The sequence below is a fragment of the Etheostoma spectabile genome, chromosome 1 (assembly GCF_008692095.1).
Source record: "Etheostoma spectabile isolate EspeVRDwgs_2016 chromosome 1, UIUC_Espe_1.0, whole genome shotgun sequence".
In the NCBI taxonomy this organism is placed as follows: Eukaryota; Metazoa; Chordata; class Actinopteri; order Perciformes; family Percidae; genus Etheostoma; species Etheostoma spectabile.
The window spans coordinates 28,754,255-28,781,176 of NC_045733.1; the positions used below are offsets into that span (position 1 = coordinate 28,754,255).

The 26,922-nt window shown below is 40.1% G+C and overlaps 1 protein-coding gene across 1 annotated transcript in view; it reads right to left on the bottom strand.

Annotated features, from left to right (window-relative positions):
• Positions 1-1,131: 1,131 nt before the first annotated feature.
• The window catches only part of LOC116693743 (protein kinase C-binding protein NELL1), a 296,583-nt gene continuing 270,792 nt past the window's right edge, over positions 1,132-26,922 (bottom strand). Inside the window, exons 17-20 of the mRNA XM_032522965.1 lie at positions 8,686-8,879; positions 3,992-4,168; positions 3,425-3,649; positions 1,132-1,408 (exon numbers count right to left, since the gene is read on the bottom strand). Coding sequence (XP_032378856.1) covers positions 1,358-1,408; positions 3,425-3,649; positions 3,992-4,168; positions 8,686-8,879 — 647 coding nt within the window. The 3' untranslated portion in view covers positions 1,132-1,357. The remainder of the gene's footprint in view (positions 1,409-3,424; positions 3,650-3,991; positions 4,169-8,685; positions 8,880-26,922) is intronic.

Here is a 26,922-nt window from a genome sequence, read left to right on the forward strand (position 1 = left end):
CCTTATGACATATTAGACATGTCAAGACAAATGGACATTGCAGGATCCAGTCCCTGAAGTGGGAGAAGCAGGAAGCTGTTGGGTATAGATACAGGAATGTGTAACTTTAAAAAATGTATATAGTATGTAAAGAAAAGTAAAGCTGGGCAATATATCGATATTATACTGATTTTGTGATATGAGACTAGATATCGTCTTGAAGTCATGTAATTTTCTGAACTCACCATTGTAACTGTTCTATTATTTTTCTTTACCCAATTATTCATTATATTCACATTACTGATGATTATTTATCGCAAATCTCATTGTGTAAATATTTTGTGAAAGCATCAATAGTCAACACTACAATATCGTTGCGGTATCGGTATTGGGATATTTGGTCATAAATATCATGATATTTGATTTTCTCCGTATCACCCTGCCCTAAAGAGAAGATATGCACCCTTGATTTGTTTACATGTTCAGCCACAGAACCATGAAGATGTAGATGCACAGAAATAACTTCCCACATTATCTTTGCTTTACTGATTTTTTGCATTGGTCAGAGTATGTAGTACACAGAAGAAAAATATTAAAGATAAAATATTGTGACGTATTACAGAGATGTCAAAGGTCCGTGTGAGGTATTTCTCATGGGAGAAAGTATATGATATTTGCTGAGATAACACCAAAAAGTCCCTCCTGTGAGAGAAGTTGCTACGGAGTTGAAAACTGAACCTACACCATCCGACTTAAAGGTATTTTGGTTACTTTCCAAAGTTGTAATTTCTACATCAAACAATCTCCTGCTTTACAGAACATCACATAAAATGAGGGTGCATTACTTTTGGTTACCACAATTCTAAATGTTTTATGACACTCTTCCTTGGTGACCAAGCAATATTGAGTCTACATTTTGCAACACAGACAGCAGGAGCACCTCAACACCTGTACAGCTGTGAATCCTTTTCTAAATGACAACACTCCGCTGCTTGTCTCTGTCTTAAGGTTATGTTAAACAGGTTTCCTCAAGATATTCAGTGAAATGGAAACAACACAAAGACACGTACACAACACAGTGACTGTGGTGAGAGCGACTACGGCTTCACACACACACACACACACACACACACACACACACACACACACACACACACACACACACACACACACTCTCACTGTTGGTCGAGTTGCGGCATTAAAAGCACAGCCTCAACACCCCAGTCTGTCCAGTGCATGTTTGTATTTTCTGTGCACACTCTGGCATGCACATGTGTGTGCGTGAGTCTGTTTTATGAATCCAAAGGGAAAGTCATCAGATGGAGGAGGGGGTGTGGCACTCCCGCAGTGAGAGGAGGAGGACTGGAGGAGACAAGCTTTAGTTGTTCTGGAGGCAGTCGAGATCCACCGAGCAGCAAACATTCCCATTCTGAGCGGCACAGCATGAAAAGACAGGAAAGAACAGAGGGTATTAAATATACTGTAGTGTACTTCAATATGCTGTTGCATTTATTAACACGGTTCAGAGCTTGTCCGGCCATAGTCAGTCAAAATATAGATACTTATTACAGACGTAACTTGTCATGACATCTACAATATCATTTAGGGTTCAGCACAGTCCAAGCAGTGACCGATCTGAGAAATTGAACAGCAATGTGTCTTTCCACAGACGAGATCAGAGTTATTTTTGGACCTTACAGTCACAGTGACACACTTTTCTTTGGAACTACTTTCTACTAAGAAATAGTCCTTATGAATAAAGTGTCAGAGGCCAATAACCTCATCTGCATGGCTTGATTCCCTGAAAGCTATAGTGGGTAGTTTCTGTCGCCCCCATTAGGAATTCTAAGTAATGACAACAACACTGTCGTTGTATACACATGATACAAGCCTTCCGTTGCTAGCAGCCAAGGCAGGATTTAAAAAAAACGCGATGGACTTTTCAGAAGAGGTCCTTATTTTCACTTGAGTTTCTACACGCAAAAGTCGCCGGACGACACCATTTTCTAAACATGGCCATTCTTAGAAATCCAGAGAGAGATGTGTGGAGCTGATAGTCTTAATTAGCTTTGTAGCAACTCATTTGGCAATGGCTTGAATGAAATTGACGTTCATTACTATCAAAAACATACGCCACAAAGCTTTAAAACGGATTGGCTGAACTGACCCTTTGAGGCAAGGAGGATAGTGAACTGACCGGGGTAATGGGGCCTGTGCCCTCTGTCCATGGGGGGGCCTCAGCTTTGACTGGAAGCGAGGTCCCCTGCTGGTCAGAGGGAGCAGTGATGCAGCCCATGGTTAGCAGAGTGACTTCTAAGTGAAGTAGCTAGAACTACTTGCTGTGACCACAGTGTGAGTTAGAACACCAGCTGCTGTGGCTGCCTATGACCTGGATGTTTTGTTAAGCCACAAGAATTTTTGCAAAAGTACACAAAGTTTATTGATTCTGTTCATGTAACCACAACACCAACATTTAATGTAATATAAATTCCGATTGCTTAACCCTTGTGTTGTCTTCCCATCAACCATCCACTTTTGCTTTTTTCGATGTTTTAGCTGTTTTTTTTCTATGCTTTTTCTTAATTCATAGCCTAATTACATTACATTATACATCATATTTTACTTCTTTTTTTCAGCGCTTTTTGTCTCTTTTTTTCTTCTGAGGTTTTGGTCACTTTTTTTAAAATGCCATAAAATTCAATAAAACAAACAGAATTTGGTGAAAGTAATCATTAATTTTACCCGAAGAACATTGTATGGCATCCATGTTATTTTTAGGCAATTTGGTTGAAAGAAAGCCAAGTTCCTGATATTAAAAATGAAAAAAACGGGTCAGAATGGACCTTAGGACAACACAAGGGTTACATTTTTTTTATTTTAAATTAGTTTTTTCACTAAATGTGTGGAGATCATCTGAGTTATGGGGACATGTTCCTGACACAGTGATCTGCATATTTTGTCCTTTTAAAATTAAATGTGTACCTTACATCATCTGTGACAATCTGATATTTTTTTTAATTCATTTTGGAAGACAGCCTCGCAGTTGCATATCCTCCATCACACATTAGATAAATTAATTACGACACAGCTTCCACATCAAATAATTTTCTAGAGTACCTTTAGGCTGTAATTTAGCCTAGCATTATCTGTAACATTATGAAGAAACGGAGGAATTAAAATTGATATGAACATGAACTGAATCAAGCTTCTGTAACTGCATGCAATTTTTTTTATCCCAAACTTCATGTGCAATGAGTTAGTTGCAGGGATGGAGAAACAGCAGATTAACACTATTGCATCACAAGAACAGGCAAACTGAGTATGAGTATATCAAGTTCACTTTGTAATTTGTGATTCAGCACTGATTCTCCACACCAGTCTTGAATCAAACATGGAAGTAAAAGTAAAGCAAACCTTTGTTGTAGTTGCTGTAGCTTTGGCCTACCTTACACTTGCAGGTGGTACATGGGGAGTTGGGCATATGCCATGTGTCGCCGCTGAGGCGGACGGCGCCCGCGGGGTCCTGACACGTCTGCCTGATGTCATACGACAGGTTGTCAGCCAGGCAGGGGTCTGTGACGCAGCGCGGGCAACACTCGCCCTCCGCCACCGCCGTGTACTCGCACATCAACACGGGGCAAACCAGAGGCCAGCAGTCAACCTCCCCCTCCTGAGAGATGGAAAAAAAATAATAATCAGGTGAAAGAAATGTTACTGTGTGTGTGTTATCTTATTTGTGAAACCGTTGATCTGGCACTTTCAGTTAATGCTCACACACTGATTTGTTGCCACATCTCTAATTAGAGATGCTATAATTATCTAAGGCTTCTGAACACACTTACACACACAGCTGAGCAGAGCCAGGCACTAAAAAAAAGTCCTGCTCTGAGACTGCGCTTCAAGTTGATGAGGAGATTGTTTATTTTCCCAACGTCATCCTTTAACTTCCAACAACCATGTTTCCAGGTCCTGCGTGAATGTGAATCTGTGTGTGTGTTTTCAGTGTACGCACCATGCAGCGGCACTGCTGGCAGCCGTACATCCAGGACGCTCCGCTGCGGTAGAGTGTGCGTCCGCTTTGGTCCAGACACTGGCTGCTGGGCCTGTTGTCACAGCCGGGACAGCAGAACAGATCCTCGTCTGGGTCTCCGCAGTCACAGGGTCTCCTCCTGCAGTACGTCTGGCCATCCTGCACGACAGATGTCACAGCGTCAGAGTTTGTGATAGTACCCCTGACATCTTGTACAAAGCTGCCTTTAGAAAAATAGTGTCAGAGCTTTAACTCCAATGCAAATGTAGCCTCATATCCCAGGCTCTATAGTCCTGTTCCAGTTGATCGATATTAAGCAGGTGGGTCGCAGGGGTGACCCAGAGCAGGTGGTTCACCCCTGCGACCCACATGCTTAATTGTTAAACAGCTGCTGAAACTGAAAGGGATCACCAGTTTGGTTACAGACTTCATCATACTGCTATTATCCTTTTATGAATATTAATGTGCTGAAGCAACTCTCAAATCTCAATTTTCTAACAGCAATTTATTAGAGCCGTGAAAGAAGTGAGAATGCATTAGAAGTTTGGTGTCTGGGCCGGAATGTAAAGTCTCATTTAGAGGAATCTGTCAGATCAGGGAGCCTCCCGAGCCACGTGGCTAGTGTCCCTGGATCTCCGTCTCTACCCAGCAAAAACTTAATGGTTCATTTTACTCCCCACAGCCAGCACTGTCTGGCCCAGGGACGACATTGTAAACGAGATGTAAAAATGTTACATAAAATGGCTGTTAGAAAATGTATGGGAGCCATAAAATCATTCCTCATACCATTAAAAGGGCAATGCAGAGCCAATGTTTTATAGATGCATATTGTCCTGCTACAATAACCGCTGAGTCCCAGCCAGGTACCAGTACCGATGGCCTTGGTCTTTACAGCTATGGCCCGTGACTTTTCTGGGAAATTACTGCCTATTGTACCATGTCGACAGGACGTATGAAGGCCAGGAATAAGACCAGGCATGAATGCTTATGCTGTGCTCTTGTGCTAACCAAAACAACATAAGCTTCTAAACTTGATAATAAATTTGATGATTGCCGATGACATTTTCTTAAATGTATACTGTAGGTATGACTTGTTTTCAACACAATCCTTAGATGAGGTATTCCTCTACAGCAGCGATTCCCAAAGTGTTGTGCGTCCCCTTGGGGTTCTTTTTAGTGGGATTTTTCATTATAAAAACCTAAAATTGAAAACTTTGCATTATCAATTTTGATATATACAATTTTTAATAAATGAAGAAATGTAACCAAAATGCTCTTTAAGTAATGTACGTGGAGCGTAACATTACTAGCTTTGACGTTACCTATATAGGCCAACTAGCTAGCCTACTTGCTGAAATAGTTTATTAACTGGCTAAAAACAGGGAAACTGTCAGGTGGGACATCTAAAGTTATAAGTCATGAAAGAGGAGCGAGAAAGAGAGAGAATGTGGAATTGGAGGTGAGAAAAACAGAGGAATGGGAAGGACTGGGGCCGGAGAGCACAGGCAAATCAAGAGTATGTATGCTTTTCATCCAGGCAAGTAAGAAAAGAAGCAACGAGAGTGGGCTTCAAACTGGAAGAAAACAAAGGAAATGAGCCACTGAGCCACAGTGTGTGGTGTGCAGTGAGGTTCTGGCTATCAGCTCTATGAAGCCCTCTTAGCTACGTCGCCACCAGAACATGCCAATGAAAACCTCTTACTTTAATTTGGCCAAAAAAAGAAAAGATTTAAAAAAAATTGGGGGTACATTAAGAGCATCTTTGTTAAATCAAGTCCGTTGAAGTCTAATTTTTGAATTAAAATCAATTTCTTCCTTCATTTTTCCATCAAATGAAACTTTGGTGTACATTTTGTACTGAAGATCTTTCCTCCTTTGATGTCATCTGCTGGCCAGCTTACACAAACTCTTTCCTGCTCCGCCCACTGTCATCTTCCACTCACGCGCCACTTCTTTTCCACTTGCCCTGTCTGGCATCCCACAAATTTCAATCAAATCAAACCAATCAACCTTCCTCTGATGTTCCACAAACCAATCGAAAGTTTCATGTGCATTTACCCCGAGTCTGTACTTTCTGACCCTAATTACCTTCAGTTTCTCTCTCCTTCAGCACAAACCACAATCACTTTCTGGCTGCCTCCCAGTCACCATGCAGGCCAACGCTTTTCAGCCTCGGTCCCCAAAACCCAGATCACTGCCTGTTTACATTCACTGAGCATCCCACGTCTGGCTCAAAAACCAGCAGGGCAGTGGATCCTGAAGGCATCCGATGTTAGCAGAGTGTCTTGTGTGCGTCATTGGTGTCACATTTGTGTCTTTTTTTCGCCACTTTGCACTGAGTCTATTTTTGCCGGAACAGCTCTTGTGTGTGAATCATGAAATTCCCTTGTGAATGTATGTAAATGCGTATTAACAAGTGACATATTGAACGCTGCATTTTTATTTATTAACTTGTATCAAAGATAGTTTTAAAAATGCACATTTTCTGCTGCTGATATATACACTATTCAGGGAAGGCAGATATAAGATATAGATGAAAATATGCACAACAAGATTCTTAAAACACAAAAAATGTCATTAAAACAACTCTAAACTTTGACAATATGTGGCTTCTTACATGGTCAATTTCTACAAACTAATATTTTTCTTAGTCCCTGATCCACTATCTGTTATCGTGACTGTTATTGCCACTATTCATTTCAACCCCAACCGGTCGTCAGACACCGCCTAGCAAGAGCCTGGGTCTGTCCCAGGTTTCGCCACTGTCACACTTGTTGCTTACTCTGGAGGGAACTACTAGAACTGTTGGGTCCTTGTAAATTATGTTGTCTAGTGTGGTCTAGACCTACTCTATCTGTAAATTGTCTTGAGATAACTCTTGTCATGAATTGTTAATATAAATACAAATTAATTGAATTCTCTCATCTCTCCTTTCTGTTACTTTGGTGAGCCCAGTGTTATAACCAATACATTATTGCAAAAAAATAGATGGAAGAACACGGCAATATCCTTTGAATAGTTTGAAAAATGTTTGCTGAAATGAAAGCAAGAGAAGCAATCACAAAGAAAAGATGCCTGGGTGCTTCATATTATCTATTAGCCCACCTCACCATTCAAATTTTCATTATACTTTTTATTTATTTATCCAATTTAACCAACTAATCCTGTCTGTCCTTCATTGTTAAGTCATTGTCTTGCCTTGGCTGGCCTTTTTTCTTTGTATGAACTAAATGCTAACTGTAATGTAAATACATGTCATAATTAATAAATTAATAAAGTCTCCCAAAGAGAAACCGGCTTATCTCTGCCCTGTCAGATGCTGCTCTCCCCCGCCCCCGCCTGCTGCTGTGTTTTTGTGTGTGTGTGTGTGTGTGTGTGTGTGTGTGAAACCCGGTAGTATTTTTGACTGACTGTGCTTCCTTCCCTCATGACCCCTTAAGGCTAGATTTCAATGTATTGTGGGTCTGGAAAAAAGCCTCTGATGACACAAAAAACATTTAGCATCAATGGAGTCATTTTTGCCCAGAGGCTGTGGACTACATCCAGCTAGCTCTGCATGTTTTCAACCTGCCCATAGGGGGTGGAGACTGTCACTACCCAATGCAGTCGAGTGTCAGCCATCTTGAAGCCACACAGGCTCTCTCTTTTCAGCAGCAAACTTTCACAACATCCATCCCACTTGCGTGTCCGCAAGTGTCCGCTCATCAGACAACAAACTGGACTACATCCAACTTCAACAAAACTCCCAACACGAGTTCAGAGACTGTTGTGTTTTTGTGGAAACATGGCTGAACAACAGTGTACCTATCCAGCTATCAGGCCTGCTAGCCTTGCGAGCAGATGCTGTTGTCAGGTAAGACTCGTGGAGATGGGCTGTGTTAACACGGACACAGAACGGTGCAGAAATGGGGTGCTTTTATCTAACTACTGCTGACCGCTGGTGGAGTTAAATGCCAACCATTCTACATTCCACGCAAATTCATGGCTGTGTTTATCCTCTGTGTTTACATCACTCCAAGTGCTAATGCTACCATTGCATTAGCTGAACTTTACGGAGCCGACTCTGGGAATTGTTGTCTTTCTTCCACATGAGCCAAATATACATTTTCTGTCTTTTTCTCGGTCGAGGAGGCACCAATTTCTAAAAAGCCTCCTATTTACGAGAACGAGCTGAGAGACCCCCAGCTTACAGCGGGGTCTTCGAGCGTGACTGGCTAAGCGATGAGCCAGTGGCCCCGGCGGGCGCTAGCCGGCTGTTGCACTTTATGGAGCTTCTCAAAAAAATCAATTTGGTAAATCATATCATGTGTTGGTTCTTGCCTGTGTCAAAGGCCAAAGAAGAACAGATAGAACGATCCGATCCTTTTCCACTTTTCTCTTTCAACGTTGTGTAGGGTGGTCTTTGGATGATTGTTTTTTGGCGGATTGGTAAGTGATACTCCACCCAAAGTCTTACTTCCACGCAGAGTATCAAGTACACTTTGTCAATTTGAAAGGTGGCAGATTTGTACTTTTCTCCATTGTAGAAAAAGAGTCTTTAAAAAAAAAAAAACCCTGAAAGATCCTCGATAGTCTACACATCTTAACAGCTTAAGAAGTCATAGAAGAAAGGTAAAGTTTGAGATCATAGCTGTAAGTGTTGGGATTTTTTATGTTTGTGTGTTCATCTTCTGTACCTTGCAGGAGCATATAGCACAGCGGTCAAAACTGGGTTTCCAGTCCTCTCCGTTGCGTCTGATTCCCTCTTCGTGTGGGCAGTCGCCGCCGCAGCCCGGACCAGACGTGCACACGCAGTCGTAGCCTCCCGGGAGGTTCACACACACACTGTCATTCCAGCAGGTGTGTGTCTGCAAACTGCACTCATCGTTGTCTGGAAGACAAAGAGTAAGCCATGGTCAGTCATGCATCGGGTACGATTTCATTCATGCTTGCACTGTATGACATTTAGCTATGACATTTGCTTTTGTGTTCTATTTTATTTAATTTTTCTCTCTTAGCATGAGAATGGTTGAATCCATTAGGAAATCCAAAACATGTTTGCTTCTCAAAGTCTTAATAAGTTGTGACATTCCGAGAACTTTCTTGGAGTCAAACACCCAAGACTTCTTCTTACAGCATCAAAGGCTAAACAGCATATATTTGAGAATATATGATGGCCCTAAATATAAATAACTAAATGATGATGAATGGACAGATGATCAAGTGAAAGACTTCGGGGGACAATGCGGTTTGAATTTTGCATGTTTTGCAATTTGTATCCTCCGTTTTGTATAGATTATTATTTATTTAGATTTTTTCTTTCTTTCTTTGTTTTGTGTTGATGAAGAAATTTGTTGTTTTAAAAGTATAATGAATGTAAAAGGCTATATTCCATGGCGTTATACATTAATATAAACATACTTTGGAAACTTTATATTTCTCAAAATAAAGATACACTGTGTGTGTACCAGTAGTATCAGCTCATTTCAACTTGTAACTTGGTCTAGTGTGACATGACAACAGACTTTGAAGCACAACTCATTTTCCTAAAATCATACACCGCACTACTCATTTGCTTGCCAAATACAATTTGGTTGAATAATATATTATGTCTGGATTTTTTTCTATTGGCAATGTTTTTCCAAAGGATATTTGGACATTCGTCATTCAGATATTCAGTGTCAGACAAAGCACATGTTTTACAGTACAAGATGCACCAGTGGACAATTCCCAGCTCTGCACAGGGAAGGGATTACTTTTACTCAGTGGTAGAGGTGGTGCACATTTGCTTTTAATTAAAATTGGTATGTCCTCACATTACTATACAGCCAGGCATGTATCAGGTTTAACTTTTTTAATAATTAGCATTTTACAAAATATACATCGTAGCACTCAAGACAGGGCTTCAAATGAATTGCATTCGGTTACTGTAGTGGTACAAACTGAAATGACACACACACACACACACACACACACCACACCCGTTTTTATTACTCGTGGATCCAATGACAGGCAGCAGCCTGATGGATCCACCCTTTCTAGAGGGTCTAGAAACATGTTTTAACTGCTAAATTTTTTATAATTTTTGTTAACACAAAAATCACTTCAAATATCAAACACTCTCAATAATTTTAGAACTCTTTTTGTTTCCCCCCCTGGGACTAGACCTGAGTTTTTGTCCGTCCTGGGGACCAGTCATGTTATGTGTTTTGGCAAACATCACAGCACTGTTGGCTCTACCAATACATGACAAGCATTCGTTAGATGGAAACCACCATTAGAGTAGATTCTTTCATATCCAAACTTTAAACAGCTGATTTCACTGTTGATGCTTTGTTTTACTGTCCGTTTACTTAGTTGATTGAACACATAGCAAATCAAATCATTCTAAATTAAATACTGGTTGTCATCAGCTCCAATGACAACACGGACCTGCTTTACAAAGCTGCTTTTCTGTATGATGTTTTTTAACATATTTTCACAAAATCTTCAAACAGCATTTGCATTTTATTACTTTTTTATTAACCCGTTACACCCTACAAGACTCGTTCTGCCTCTAATTGAACTTTACAAGAAGCTAAACTTTGGAAAGCCCATAATGTGGTGAAGACCAGGAAGCCGGGTGTGTTGCTGTATTAAGACTTCACCAGTAGCATTTACAAAAATCTGTGATGTTAAAACTCGTCCCCCCCACCGTTCCTGCCGCCATGGGAAGAGGCATGAAGGATTTACTGGAAGACGGCACTTGTTCGTGTGTGTGGTACATGCAACCTCTTGCATTTGTTGTGACTTTTTTTATTCTACTTTATCTTTGGAACCAAGCAAACCGTCTTTCGGCTACTGTCTCTGCTCCACTGAGGACAACTTCTCTTTCCTCTGCTTCTCTGAAAAATCTGTCCAAAAATCACCTAGTTGGTTGCATCAGCACCAAAGTCCAGAGCCCAGATGGTGTGTCAGCCCTGTAAGAATACTTTCCTCGCTAAATGACCATTTGTATATCAATAACCTGTTGGAATCGGCAAGTAAACTGTGTTGTTGTCTGCTCAGTTCCTATCAAACTTTACTATTTATGACACTTCACTATGAGAGCTGCACAGTGCACTACTCATGATGAGAAGGGCTGAAAACGGCATTGATGTAGAAGCACAGACTTACAACTGGATGGTGAGACTGGTGACTAGCGTCAAGATTATATCTTAGCTCGCGAGCATAAAGAAGACCAATTTATATTTCACAAGCGTGGATATTACTCTTCATGCCCTAATTCACCAATGGAGAGTTGTAAAGGTAGCTATTAGTACGAAACCAAACGGGGAGAGGCAAAGAATGGCTCCTGTGTATAAAACAAGGCAGGAAGCACCCAGAGCAGGCACAATATGCATAAGAACGTTTGCTTTATGAGCACTGGAGGGAAACTCGCTCTAAAAGGTCACTTATCATTAAGTATATAAGTATATAAGGACAGAAAAACAGGTATTCTGCCTGGACACCAACTCTGGGCTTCCTGTAACCATAGCTGTCAACCAATGGGTAGACTAGGGAGCTCCATGTGGGGGGGAGAGGGCCTTGAAAGTGACTAATCACAAGAGGGTCAGCGCTGATTCTATGCAACACGTAGTGAGTAACACGATATACAAATTGGAATTTTGCAAGTGAAGTATTTAGTACACTTTATTGTAGCGTGGGCATATTGACAGTACCACTGTGAAGTCCATCTACACATCAGATACAGTTTAGCCAATCATGACTAACGGATCTTTGACAGAGAATCGCCGCTAAACCACTGCAGCCTGTACGGCCGTGGAAGAGACAGACATCTTGTTATTTGTAAGTGCTTCTGGTGAGGTCTTACTACCGGCAACACACTCCGATTTCCCATGTACTTTACCAGATTGGACTTCTGCCAATGACCAACTCCTCTTCTTTGAGGTTTCTATAGAAACAGACAAAAAAGACAGTTAGGGACATAGTAAGGTGATGTTAAAGATTATTTAATAACCATTGATAATTAGCAAATGTTTAACTTTTACATATCCTAAAAGTGAATATTCTGCACCAAGTCAAAGCCTGTAAAAAATAAAAACAGCCTGGTAACCTAATTTTCTGTAGTGTCAGATTTACTGACTAATGTGTGAAATGTTAAGCTGTCGCTGCTTAGTGGCTGACAACAGAAACGAATAACACAAGCACTGACTACATTTACAGGGATTAAAATGAATTTATTTTTTTACTTTTAAGGTACAAGAAAATGCAAACAGCGGAGTAAAGGGGGGATTCCAGGGGCATTCTAGGAGGTTCAGGGCTTAGCCCGGACCTAGAACCCTAATTTATCTAAACTGAAGCAATGCCAAACAGGACTGGCGTGCCCAGCTCGTTAGGAGCCAGTGCATGATTATTTTTAGCTGCCCTTTTGTAGATCTTGGTTAAATAGAACCAACATTTGACCTAATCTAAACTGGTCTGGCAACCCAAAGGCCAAACACTTCATTTCCTGTATTTGGTATTGCTATTTCTAACTTGTTTTGAATCAATGTATGCTGGAAATATCTTTATGTAAAGGGACACACAGATTACAATCCACATATAAACATAATGGAATATATTGCAGTAATATCTCAGGCCTACTATTGCTTTCAACTATGTATCTCCTTTTGATTTTTCTAATTATATGTGTGCCACACACTTAATAAAACCGAAACTATGGCAAAAATCAAAAACAAAAAGCACACAATCCACAGCATGTGCACAACACAGAGCATCAATTACTGAAAGCACAATGAAATAAGGCAACTTATGATTTGGGGGTTGACATAGGCATTAAATAATAATATATATATAGTCTGGTTTCACAATTGTCAGTCAACTTTTCAAAATACAGTCGGCTGACCCGCATCTGGCCTACACTCACACATAGAGCTCACAATCGGCATTCGCTAAAACGTTCCAACAGACGGGCCGGCCGTATCAGCTGTCTTGATTGCGTCACTTTAATCCCAAAACCTTCTTTAGTCCTCCATGGTTTTTAGCGAGTCTAATAGACACTGTCACTGATGAGACACGGAAGTTCTCAAAAAACTATGTCTGTAAACATTAAACATCACAAGTCCAGTCATTCAACAGACCTATTTGTAATTGTCTTACAAAAATAAAAATTGATACAGACGCCCCCCCCCTCCCCCATTCTTTTCTCATTGGATTTGCATCAATCTCCAATATGGCATTTCTAAAAGCAAATTAACGGAAATCCATCGTAGCAGTGGGGAAGTTTAATCCCTGAATTTACTTATCCCTTAGTTCCCAAGTTATCAACTGTTGTGTTGTCTCTCAGTGGCAGATACCACGCTTACAGAGTCAGGTAACACACCGGCCAGTACCTAACGTTACTGTCAAGGAAACAGACAAAACTACTGCTGAGTCAATTTTAAAATGTGCTACTCAGTTTCAACTCACCCAAGGTGTATTTTTACTACTTAAAGGACTACTTATTGTACTTCTTCTTAGAAACCAAAGGCTCACACGCCTGTGGTTATAATTAGCAGAAGGCTAACCTATTAGCACCATTTTCTCTCAATCTCTGAAATGAGGTGCTCCGTTTTATTCATATACAAACTTGAGTTCATGTTAATGTAACTATCTAGAGCCTTGAATATCAATATGTCATCAAGGGCTTACAAAGAAAACGGGACTGTCATTCTTCTAAAAAAAAATCTAAATTACAGCATACAAACAAGATGGGATCATATCCAGATGCAATAATTGAAATTTACTAGTTCTCTTACAGGTTATGTATGGAAGGAGGGGCTGAGGGGGAGCTCTAAAACAGCAAGACGTGCATTAAGTTTAGAATACTGTTTTAAGGTCCTGTCAAAATTATATATGGAATCAATGCAAAAATGGACAGTTAACTGCCAATAATTTACTTATTGGCTGCTTTGTCAGTTATCTGTGTATTTATTCGCCCTGTTAGACTGATAGTTTATCATCTTGAGAATAACACTCATAAAAACTACTACAAACATATTTTTAAAACAGGACCTAAATTATTAAAGTATTGTTGGGTCTATATTCCACTGCATTTCTGTATGAAATACCTGTTTGGGGCCACATCTGTCGTTTTTATTTAGTGGATATTTTACACAAAATTAGCTGCACATTTGAGCAACAGTAGGCCCTCTAGTGTTACTGAAGAACGGTTAGACCAGGAGTCCCAGTCTCTCTCATCTTACCCGCTGATGGATCTCTACCTTGTAGCATTCTTACTCTGAATTATCGTATCACAGCAATCAGACTAAACAAAACATCTCAGCAGCAAAAACGCTGCAGTCTGAAGGTCTGAACACTCCCAACTGAGCTTTCACCTTCCAACTCCTAGTTGTTTAGTAGTTGTGTGTGACAAAGGTACTTACCAGCAAGGCTGTTGTGAGTCAGGTGCATGGCTTCAGTCTGTGGGTTACCTGTGGAAGCAGGTTCAACACTACCAGGCTCATCAGAGATCCGCTGTCCTCTGTTGGTCTTGAGTTTTTCTATAAGAGAATAATAGTTTATGAAATGAAAACAATGTAGGTTTCCACTGTGGAAAACCAGGAAAAGCAGATATGGAGAAAGAAAATTCTGCAAATACTCCACCCCACTATTATAAATCATATCCACTGTACAACAATTAACCAACGGTCACCTAATCTGAGAATGCAAACTAGACCGTCAGAAAGACATCCCAATGCTGTAGGTGAAGCAGTCAGCAGGGCTCACTTCAGTTCTGCCTTTGTAGTTCTCAGCAAGCTGCTGCATGTCAGAGTGTGTTCTGTGGTGTGTGTGGTCACTTTGAGAACGGCCTTTATTACTAACTGGATTCCATACTTGCCAATCACCAAATGTGAGCATTGAGGGAAAAAGTATCATTTTCCAGACTATTTAACATCCTTTATTTGTATAAATAATGTTTAGCTGATTATGTTAATCAGGAATACTTTATGTTCACCCTTAGGAGAAAGGAGAATTATTATTGTTACTCGTGACTCCATAAATATGCGAATCTTTGATTGAAACCCCCCAAAACTGAATCGGTGCACAAACACTGAGTAGCTACAGCTACGTGCGCAAGCTTCAACTGAGCTAAACGGAAATTAACGGGGCAAGTTTTAGAGCCTTTGGTCTCTAACAGACACACATGCAATTAATATGTCTGTACAACATAACAATGTCTGTACACATAAACAATTAATATGTTGTACAACATGAACAATGCCCTACGTAACATCCAGATACGTGTTCAAACAGACATTGTTTAAAAAAAGTCAAATTTATGGCAATGAAATAGCAGTGATCAGTAAATAGGGTTTTTCCCTTAATCTTGGCTGTTGCTCATTCTCATAGTGCATATATTTTTAAAAGTTGTCTATCTCCCCTTAATCATGCTACTGGGTTACTGTTGACCTAATTTCCCAAAGAGCTAAAGATCTAAAGAGCCAGGGCCCTACCCTCCTACACCCCATTTTCTTTATTAAAAACTAAAACATTGAATAGACAGGTGAATTTTAATGTTTGTATGAATATTATATTACACTATTGTATCACATTTAAAATTCCACCTTATTACCTGGCGTTGGTGTTGTAGGTACTCCATGTTCCAGGATAAAGATGCATTATGAGGCCCCTCAGGCGTTGGAAGCGTTCCTTCAGCCTGACATAGGCTGCACTCTACCTGCAGGTTGTCAAACACAAACAGTTCATGTAACGTCTGCATCCCATTGTTCTTTACATCATTTCATATGTCTAATTTGAAGGGTGCCCAGTAGCCGCTCTACAGTTAAATTTCATTGAGTAACAAATAACAAGGTTATGTTTGCAGCTTGTGGAGATTACAAAATGTCCATGCTTAAACCTATACAGAAAAAACTCTCCCTTTCTTAGAGATGGTAATAGAGATGATAAATTAGGCTTGAATGACGTTTATGGACTCTTATGAGTCTGTTTACCTGCAGTTAACTAACCAGGTTAAATGTGACCATGTACAAAACAGACAGCACTGCAGATGTTGATGAATGATGAAAGCAGAGATCTTTACAGAGGCAATGCCTCCTCAGATTTAAAATATCAGCAACCAGACTGAAACTTAACACAAAGCAGCCTGTAGAAGTCTAATAAGTCTGTTTCCACCACTTCACATTTGACTGTTTGTTACATTCAGACACATGTTGCACTGAGTCTGTCTACCTAGCCCAGTCGTATTACCACAGCATCAAATATTAACCCTAGTCTGAACCCTCGGTGTCTACATCTATATAGTGTAACTTATAAAAGTTGAGACCAGCCAAGTAACAGCAGCAAAAAGCATTACAAAACCAAAAACATGATAAAATACTAGCTTAAAAGTTTAAAATTTGCTATGCTAACACTGTAACACTAGCCCGTGAGAAGCTAACTAGCTATTGTTAGCACTGGCAAACCATGCTAGCTAATATTAAATGAGCTGCAAAAGATAGACTGCAAACACGTTAACCACAGTGCTTAGTCTAATTAATAATGACTAAAACAGTGTTACATTACTTACCAAACGTTAGTTTCCCTCCGTTTCTTCGTCCATTAGTGTCTGTAGCTCCGTCTGTCTGTGCTGCTGCCAGCGTGTGCTCTGCTCGTTCCTACTAACTGCACGAGCAGGTGGAGCCGCCCACTCAGCCACTCAGCCACCGTGTGGGTGGGGGATGGCATAGGTGAGGTGGGGACCGGGAGTCAGGAACAGTGTGTTCTAAGGATCGGCAGCTGAATCCCGGTGACTGGGACAGGAGGGAGCAGGCCCGGTACGCTGGGGACCGGGCAGTCAGGAAAGGTGTATCCTCCCTACCTCTTTGATTCACTGTGGGCTGGGTAGCAATCTATTTTTGTATTGCTAAATTGTGTTTCACTAATTATAATTGTATCCAAAAAGAAAATAGTTGTATACACTTTAAATATCCTTAATTTTAGAGTTAATGGTTTTGCCAAGTTTCATTAGAAATTTTGAATTGAGCGGTGTTGCATTCAGGCCCTGTTTTCTTATCAATTAAAGCTTTAACCATAGTAACTATTCTTACCTATACCCAAAAGCCTCAACAAAACTAATAACTGATAGTGGTGACACGAACGGAAGCCGTTCATCTCGCTGCCATGACAGAAATGTTCATAATGTGCATTGTCCTAATCAAATAAATAAATAAATTAAATAAATGACACAGAGCAGATTTAAATCAGCTATGTATTTCCACTATACTTAAAATGCTCAGCACTTTTTGATGCCAGACACCGTTTACAATGAGAACTGACACCGTTATCTCTGCTTTCTTCAAAGCCAATAGACTCTTTTGACAAAAACTGTAATTTTACATCACAAAACACTAGTCTCTAATCTCTGCCTCTATCGTTAGTTTGTTTTATTGTGTGGTTTCTTAACTGTTAAGCAAAAGTAATGTGGTTATCTGTGCTAGCTGTTGGTAAGGATAACGTGTCCTGTGCTGTGCTCATAGCAACTGCCTTGATATGTGCAGGCAATCAGCCCTGAGGCCTATTTTATTGTGGATATCACTATTATTTAAATATTAAATTAGAATGTGACTATACTGTCATATTGCAAGACGTCACCTGTAACCACCACCTCTCTTCTGTCATATACAGTCTAATTGAGTCTGACCAACGTTACCTGAGACATACGGCTGTTCATGTTGTTGCTACTGTCAGTTTATACTGCTGCACCAGAACACTGCCTCGGTCTTAAAGTCGGTGCTGGGTATAGGATCGGTGGGTTCTGCTGGTTTGGGCAACTGGGCTGCAAGGCAGCTGCACAGGAGGTACTGGGACGAGGAGCAGGCCCGTGAGCACACCATGGAGCTTGCCCTTATTGACTGCTGCTCCTAAACAGTGACATTGAGGTTGCAAAGTTTAAACACAGGATCTGTGCATGACGAGAGGACAAAATCTGGAGAAATAAAACTAAACTGTGAAAAATCTTGAACTAGAGTTATAGTATAGAAACTTGCAGCTAGCTGACAGCAGCTACATGTACCTGTCTCTATCAGCTAACGAATGTTAGCCCTAAGTTACTGGATCAACTTGCAAGTAAGGTATTGCTGGCATTAACAGATTTATACAATAAATCTCACTGCGAGAGAAAGAGAACCAATAAAAGTGTGACTTCCACCAGTAGGCTCCAGTACAGGCAGGCTGTGTACAGCAACCAAGTTTACTGATCAGGAGGGACACCGCTCTCTCTTACTGGTGTTAGTGGAGCAGACTGAGCAATTAAATGGGCATTGCAAGCTTAGAACCCAGCACAGTTCCACTGTACCATTTCTAGCAATGCTAACGTAATCCTCAGTTTGCATAGGCTAAGAGAACACTGCTAACTGCAGACTCACTTTGTATAGGCTAACAGAGCACTGCTAACTGCAGCCTCACTTTGTATAGCCTAACAGAGCACTGCTAACTGCAGACTCACTTTGTAGAGGCTAACAGAGCACTGCTAACTGCAGAATCCCTTTGTATAGCCTAACAGAGCACTGCTAACTGCAGACTCACTTTGTAGAGGCTAACAGAGCACTGCTAACTGCAGAATCCCTTTGTATAGGCTACCTAACAGAGCACTGCTAACTGCAGACTCACTTTGTATAGGCTAACAGAGCACTGCTAACTGCAGAATCCCTTTGTATAGCCTAACAGAGCACTGCTAACTGCAGACTCACTTTGTAGAGGCTAACAGAGCACTGCTAACTGCAGAATCCCTTTGTATAGTCCTAACAGAGCACTGCTAACTGCAGACTCACTTTGTATAGGCTAACAGAGCACTGCTAACTGCAGAATCCCTTTGTATAGGCTAACAGAGCACTGCTAACTGCAGACTCACTTTGTATAGGCTAACAGAGCACTGCTAACTGCATAATCCCTTTGTATAGGCTAACAGAGCACTGCTTAATGCAAACTTACTTTGTATAGGCTAACAGAGCACTGCTAACTACAGACTCACTTTGTATAGGCTAACAGAGCACTGCTAACTGCATAATCCCTTTGTATAGGCTAACAGAGCACTGCTTAATGCAAACTTACTTTGTATAGGCTAACAGAGCACTGCAACCTGCAGACTCATTTTGTATAGGCTAAGAGAGCACTGTTAACTTAGCAGCCCCAGTTATTGTTTTTTCAGTGAGATCAATCAGTCAGTACTGGTATATTATGTCCTCCAGTTTCCCTCGGCTCTCTGATTACAGAGTTTCCTGGTGGACAGAAAGCTTTTCTTGTTGCTAAAGTAACTGTAAACTCTAGCTACCATCAGCTAGTTAGCTCAGTTAGCCATGCTGCCAGGATTGAGAGGTTGAAGCACCGGGGGAATGTTGGTGTTTTCCCTGCTAGCACATCCCGGTCGGAGGAAGAGGTTGTTAGGGCCAGGGCATGGGGGGAAATAAATGCTGGTGCAGAGAAAGAAACACTCATGTTATGCCAGAACCAGAGCCATGCATGCAAGCATCAGAACCGGGTTCAGAAGCCTCTCAGACGTCATGGCAGAGACTGGGAGACAGAAGAGAAGACACTGAGAAAGCTAAGAAGACAAACGGAGAGAGTGACCAAGCAAGGGTATATCTCTGACTATTTTATTGTTGTCGTTATATTATTCTGCTGACAGTCTGTGAGTTGGGCCTCTTACTGTTGGACTAGTAAGAATTATATGCTGGTTTATGGTTCTGTTGTTCACTTGCTTTAGGTTTGGATTGAAATATTGGCTTAAGATATTAAGCATGACAAATAGTATATTATGTTGTTGTTATTATGTATACAAAATATAACATATCATATAATAATATTGCTGTACATGTACAGATACAAGGAATATATGCTTAGCATTTAACCCATTCTAACTAGTTAGGAGTAGTTTGCAGCCGTAGTCTGCAGTCCCTCCTTACCCTGCCATCAGGCTGTGGCATTGGGACAAACCATGCGGGGGCCACACTGCTGTGAAAGGGCCACACTGCTGTGAAAGGGCCACACTGCTGGGAAAGGGCCACACTGCTGTGAAAGGGCCACACTGCTGGGAAAGGGCCACACTGCTGGGAAAGGGCCACACTGCTGGGAAAGGGCCCTGAACGTCATTTATCAGAGTTTGGTTGGTCACCCTCTCCGTGACAGTCTGATCTGATCCATATCTTTATAATGGAGTAAACTGGAGATAATTGTTGCTAACTGAACTTTCAGTTTGAGTGGCCGTATCTATTAACTATATTTATGCTCTCAAGCTCAAATAAAATCTCACTATTTAATAAATTGGCTGTAAAAGTTTCAAACTACATTTCAGAGATGAGTGAAAGACAGGAATCTGCTCAGATGAGATCTTGATGAGTGCAACATAAACATGTTAATTTAAAGCAGCTGCGTCTATTGGAATTAGGATCCCTAAATACGAATTAAAACACTTAAAATAAAGTGTTATTACAAAATAAATGAACAAGACTTACCTTAAGATAACCTTATTGTAATATGATTTAAGTTGAGATTATAATAACATGTGACCCTCTGTATGGACCATGCTAAGGTTGCAGGGTTAAGGTGTAACACACATTTCTGCTCCGGGTAACACCGATCAGGTTTGGCATCGGCTCAACCAGACGTCCACACGTAGGCTGATCTCTTCCATCATCTTTAGCTGGGAACTAATTTTTAAATGTGCACGTGGCACCTGGTCACCAAAAGAAACATTGGTTCATTTTATTATTTACCCCGTACACTTCACAGTGTCCAAGTATCTACTATGTTAAAATGTTTTTTGATTTCTGCTCCCTTTGAATTCCTGGTAGTGTATCAATTATAGAGAAAAATAACTACTGTAATAAAAAACATATAAACACATATGTATATGTGTATGTATACACATATGTGTAAGTAAACAAATATATAATAGTAATACCATATTAGAAATAATTGTTTATACTTAAAATTATGAATTGATATGCTTAGTGTTTTTTCAAAGAATAAAGCCTAAATACATATGTATATATATATATATATACACATGTGTACACAAACAAATATAAAATAGTATCATATTAAAAATAATTTTTCATAATTATAATTATTAATTGATATGTTTATAGTGTTTTTTTCAAAGAATAAAACCTTTTTCAAAGGACGTTTGATGATTAAATGGTATTTTGGTAAAACAAATTTAATAACATTAAAGTTCTGATCACATTAAAGTGAATAGACCAAAGATATTCACAAAAATATGAGTCTTATATGATATACACACTTATACACTTTGTCAGGTGAAAGACCCCACCAGTGCAGTTTCACACACTGTAATACCCCCTCTGACCACTAGGGCACACACACTTTGTGTGAAAATCTGACCGATGGGGACCATTTTTTTTTTTCAAGAAAATTACCGGGCTATCAATGGCTGTTTCTATTGATTCCAATGCTTGTGCCTCTGGGACCGGGTTTCGGTCCCCACGAAAAACCGGTCCCCATGGGTGAGTCATATGTCAGGTCAGGGACCCCACCAGGATATAGAACGAGTGCACACAACACCACACACCACACACACACACACACACACACACACACACACAAAACCTACACAGGCCTAAAATACAAGCAGTGATTTGTCTTGAAACCCAACTAAGATCTCATGGAAATAAATGGAACCAAAGATTTTAACTGCAAATAAAACTTGGACTTTGATTGATCAAAAAATGTAAAAAGTGTGTCAATTACTCTACCTGTGGAACAGTACTTCATGGGCTTAAAGTTTGGCTTAGCCTCTACGGAGTATTTCTTTCATTAACAAATGCGATATGAGGATATACTGTATATTTCAGGTTTTGGTTATTATCACATTACGTTGTCTTTGTCATCTCTTACACACATTTTAAGGGATAGCAGATTGTTTTTATTCTGTTATGATTCATTCAAACAAACAATTTGCATTATAATTTGAAGCAAAACATTACGCCATATTTTCCACTCCTTCTCTGTATATACAAAGAGTATACCTTGCATACATACCTATGTACTCAGTAGATTCAGTTCAATCATCAGTGGAATGTAACATCTGTTCAGTTTCTTTCTCACCTTTTCCCTGTATACCAAAGGAACCAACCTGAATAAAGAGGACCGATGGCATCTACTGTATCAATGTGACTCAGGTGCCAAATGTCTGTTTCTACCTTTTATCAAGCCATGACATTTAACTCTCTTTATCTATGTGAGAGAAAAAGACCAAAAGTCCCTTTGACAGTAGTTGTGCTCTCCCCTGCCACCAGACATCAATCACACCCACATGACTCTAATAGCAGGCCACTAGTGTTGCATGAACAAAGCAGAAAAACTGAAGAAAAGAATAAAAAATAAATTCATGTTTTTGTTTGTGTGTTTAACTCTAACCATGTTTTCACACTGTGAGCAACACTGGTCAACAAGTCCATTTACTTTCTTCACAGTTGATAAAGACGGAAAGATGAAACATGGTCACAGGTATTAAAAGATTGTTTCCACACCTCCCCGTTTCCCCGGAGATACAGAATGTTTAGTTTTGTATTGTGCCACATTACCACTGGGCAATCAAAAGAGCTAATCCTCTGCATGGTAGCCATATAAGAACATAACATGATCAGACTTAGCTCCACTACCATTTGTCTAAGCTGTACTTTGTCAGGTTGGTTCCAACGGACATTTTCTATGTAAGCCTGTTCACCATTGGTAGTAAAACAGACATAATCCTTGTTCAATGTATGACCTGAATAATGTCGGATACGCCACTATCCTACGCCATATTATGGTTTGGGAACTTGTCTCTTAAAAATAGGAACCGTCTGAATCAAATTGTGAAGTGGGCCAGTAAGCTGATGGGAAAGCCACAACTCAACCCAGAATCCTTGCATTCTAAACAGTTAGAAAGGATAGCTGGAACTATTTTGAAAGACCACTTGTCCCCTTTACATGAATTTCATCTCCTTTCGTTGAGACGCATATATAAAGTACCAGTCTGTAAAACTAAATAGAGAAACAGCTTTGTCCCAGTGGCTATACGTATTTTAAATAAGTAGTAGCAATACAGGTCGGCTGCCTAATCAAAAAAAAAAAAAAAAAAAGTCTACGGCACTATTAATTTATTGTATTTTATTAGTAAAGAACATGGATGTTGTCACGTTACATCCTAGTCTGCTTCTGATTTTGTGTGTGTGTGTGTGTGTGTGTGTGTGTGTGTGTGTAAAAGGAGGCTCACCCACTCAACACCCACGATAACCAATCCCAGAAGGCTTGTATCATGCGGACGCAATGACAGTTTTGTTGTCATTACTTAGAAATTCTCATGGGAGAAACAGAAACGACGCACTGTAGCTTAAAAATTTAGGTTTGGAGCAGATCTTTGAATGGTATGTTGTATGGCTCACATCGTGTATCTAAATAAGGTTGATAATAAAATAAAAGCTCTAATATTATGATTCAGTATTTTTATGTTTTTTTGTTGTTGCCTTCAATGAATCTCATTTACCATAAGTGCAAGACCACCGGATGATAAACGCCATGGCTCGACCAAAGAGGTGAGTCCATTAACCAATCGATGGTATGAACATAGTTCAGTGTCTGTGTTAACAACAAGACAAAGAGGACTGAAGGGTGTAGATGTTTTTAGACTTGCAGATTAGTTGGAGAATGACTGTGGACAAGAACTATGGATGAATTTTACAGATCTGGATGAAACCAAAGGATAGTAAACCCCAGGAACAAAATGAAAAGCCTTGTCATTAAATGTGTGAACAACTTGTTAAAACAATGTATTTTTATGAAGGGAAATAAAGCAGTTGCCCAAGTTGCTCACCCCATGCAACATGAATTTTTGTTTTCTTCAGTGGAGATTGACGAGCAGTATCTGGCAGGCAGCCCTATTCTGGGTTGAAGTGACAGTGCTGAATGCACACTCTAATTGGTTGCAGTATCAAGTTTGCTGGATACAGAGAGGGAGGAAAACAGCTCAGCCAAGAATGAATTGTGCCAGCGACAGACTATTTGCATACACTAAATGAAATCCCTATCAGCCAGTCAGACACACTGTACCTCCGCTGGTGAAGGATTAATGCTCTTCATGCTACATTCACCACATTCAGCCACAAGCTGCTGCTCGCAGATCAAGCATACTCTTACATGTAGACTGTGAAAGACAGTCTTACAATGAAACACAAAAGCCTTTCGGAGAAACCAACTGAGCACAGCCAACCATGAGAAAAACTTACACTCGCAACTATACACGTGCTGTTACACATGAAAGCACTAATCCTGCAGTGCATGTACACGACAAGACACATTCACAAAGGCAAAGACGCACACACAGACACACATAACAAATAAACCCCTCCGACAGATGTTGGTAATTAGAAGGCATCAGAAAGCTTAGTATTTGAGTATTTAAGTCATATTTCACTGGTATATCTCCAGGCAGCCCATATGGAAAGGTCATGTACATCAAAGGGAGAGAGAGAGAAAATGATACACACAGGCTGTTGTGCAGGGACACAGTGGGAGTTTATGGTGTATTATCCTTATCTTTTGGCACAATCTGTTTATTAAAGCCACCTGTCTCTCCCTGAAGCATTAGGCATAATAAAAAGGTTTTGAGATGCAATACATGCCCCTCTCAGTTAAAGAAATAAAAGGAAAAAGGAATGCTGCTTGCAGCTGCTCAGGTCTTCACCACAACAACATGCAGTGCAACACAAAGCAACATAATACAATACAATGAATGAAAATCCATTGCATCACGGCATAGCCAACTCGACACACTGCTACAAAACAGAACTAAGAACACAGTAAAATCCAACATGAACAAACAAGAAATCACCCGCAGCAGCAAAATTATTAACCTACTGTAACACTTTAATGTCTCAATATATCACACTGACATATAACGTTAGGGTGTATCTGTCCACACGGTATTGTAAAAATCTTAATGTGTCACATAACTTAAGATGTAAAACAAATAAACACAACTTTGCAGCAGCAGTGTAATTTTGACATGCAAATAATCTGCAGGTTTTGATTAGTTTTGTGAACAGCACATTTTATTCGTCTTTGTGTTGATTTTACCTGAAATGTTAATTTGTGAAATGCTACTTTGTGTTAGCTTATTAAAAAAAAAAACATTGTCACAGTTCAGTAAATCAATGTGCCAACATTTTTGTAACCGTTGCTCTATAAAGAATAGAAAACTATACCAAGATTCCATTTTTATGGCCTGTCTGTTTATGAGAAAAGGCCAGTAACTGAGGAGAATTAGATGGCTTAAAGGAGAATTCTGGTTGATTTCAACATGTAGCTCTGTTTTGTCTTTTTTTAATTTGTAGTACTGTCGGTAACGAGACAAATAGTAACAATCGGTGCAGTCTACACCGAGTTATCCTCCTGCTAGAATTTGCACCCAACAGGCTTTAACAGGGCAAGTTTTAAACTTGTTTTTAGTCTCTAAATATGCTTCAAATGTCAGTACCAATTCCTAGCCATGTGAAGTTATTACTTCCAAGTGAACACCGTGAATTTGACTGCAGTAGATGTGACAGAAAGGCATAAACGTTGTGACAATCGACTAGTGTGGACTTCACCGGAAAAACAGGAAATAAACAGAGGTCTGGATTAACACAACTTTATGCCTTTCTGTCACATCTACAGCAGTCAAATCCACTGTGTTCACTTGGAAGGAATAACTGCACATGGTTAGGCACTGGTAATGACCGGTAGAGGCTAAAAACAAATTTAAAACTGTTTAAGCCTGTTGGGTGCAAATTCTAGCAGGAGGATAAACCAGTGTAGACTTCACCGATTGTTTTCATTGGTCTCACTACTGACAGCACTACAAATTACAAAAAAAACAGAGCTCCATGTTGAAATCGAACGGAATTATCCTTTAAGCAATTGAACAATTTAATCAGGGTGCTCACAAGAAATCAGTTAACCAGTAATGGGCAGTGCAGTGGAATCAAAAGAAAAATGTCAACTGTCAATAAAAGCGACAGTGGCCGACACATTAAAATGAAATATTTTGTATCCATGCTCTGTTACTCATCCTCATTCAGCATTTCTTTCATCTCTCTTTCACTCGGTCTTTCTAGCGCACAGTCTAATACGTACCAAAAATCCCTCGACTACACTGCTCCTCTGTACATATGTACCACATGTGGGAAAACTAAACAAAAAACTAGAAACATTTGTGAAATGTCTGTATGAAAAGACACTTTATGTAAAGCTCTTTAATACCCAAACTGGAAGAGCTCCCTCAGTCACTTCACAGCAGGACGCCCTTGGAGTAGCACAGCCAGTGGCTCCATGTGCCAAACATGAATTAGCCCCTTCACGACAACAAAAGTGCTCTGTTAGTTTGAAAACGAACATCCTTTAAATGGAAGACCCTTTTCACAGGGCACACACTCATCAACACTGAAGAATTCTCCAATTTCCTGTTTCCTGCAAAACACTGGACAGGATCACTTGATTGTTTGACATTGTTGAAAATAGTAGTGGGTGATGCTTTTTGGCTTCTGATTTGCATCTAAAAGTTTAAATAAATCTGTGCATGAATAGCTTTCTCAAAACGTTAGCCTCTTCTGTCTCACTAATTCTCAACCTTAGTGTTTTCTGCTGTTTCCTTCATGGCAGTTACATACTCTTGGCCAACATGCAGCGTTGACAGTTAGCTGACTGGTGCTGCTGCTCTCTGCTTTGATCTGGCTCCTCTTATTACAAAATGCTACTTTCGTTTTGGTTGACTCATGAGAGGCTGTTGGAGGAATATTGCAGAGGGAAAAGAAATCCTGTTACATTGTCATTTGGACTTATTTCCCTTGGGGATATGGCGGATATACTGTCACAGCTACACACGTATCTGGTTGTGACACACATGTCCATTTTATGACACACACACACACACA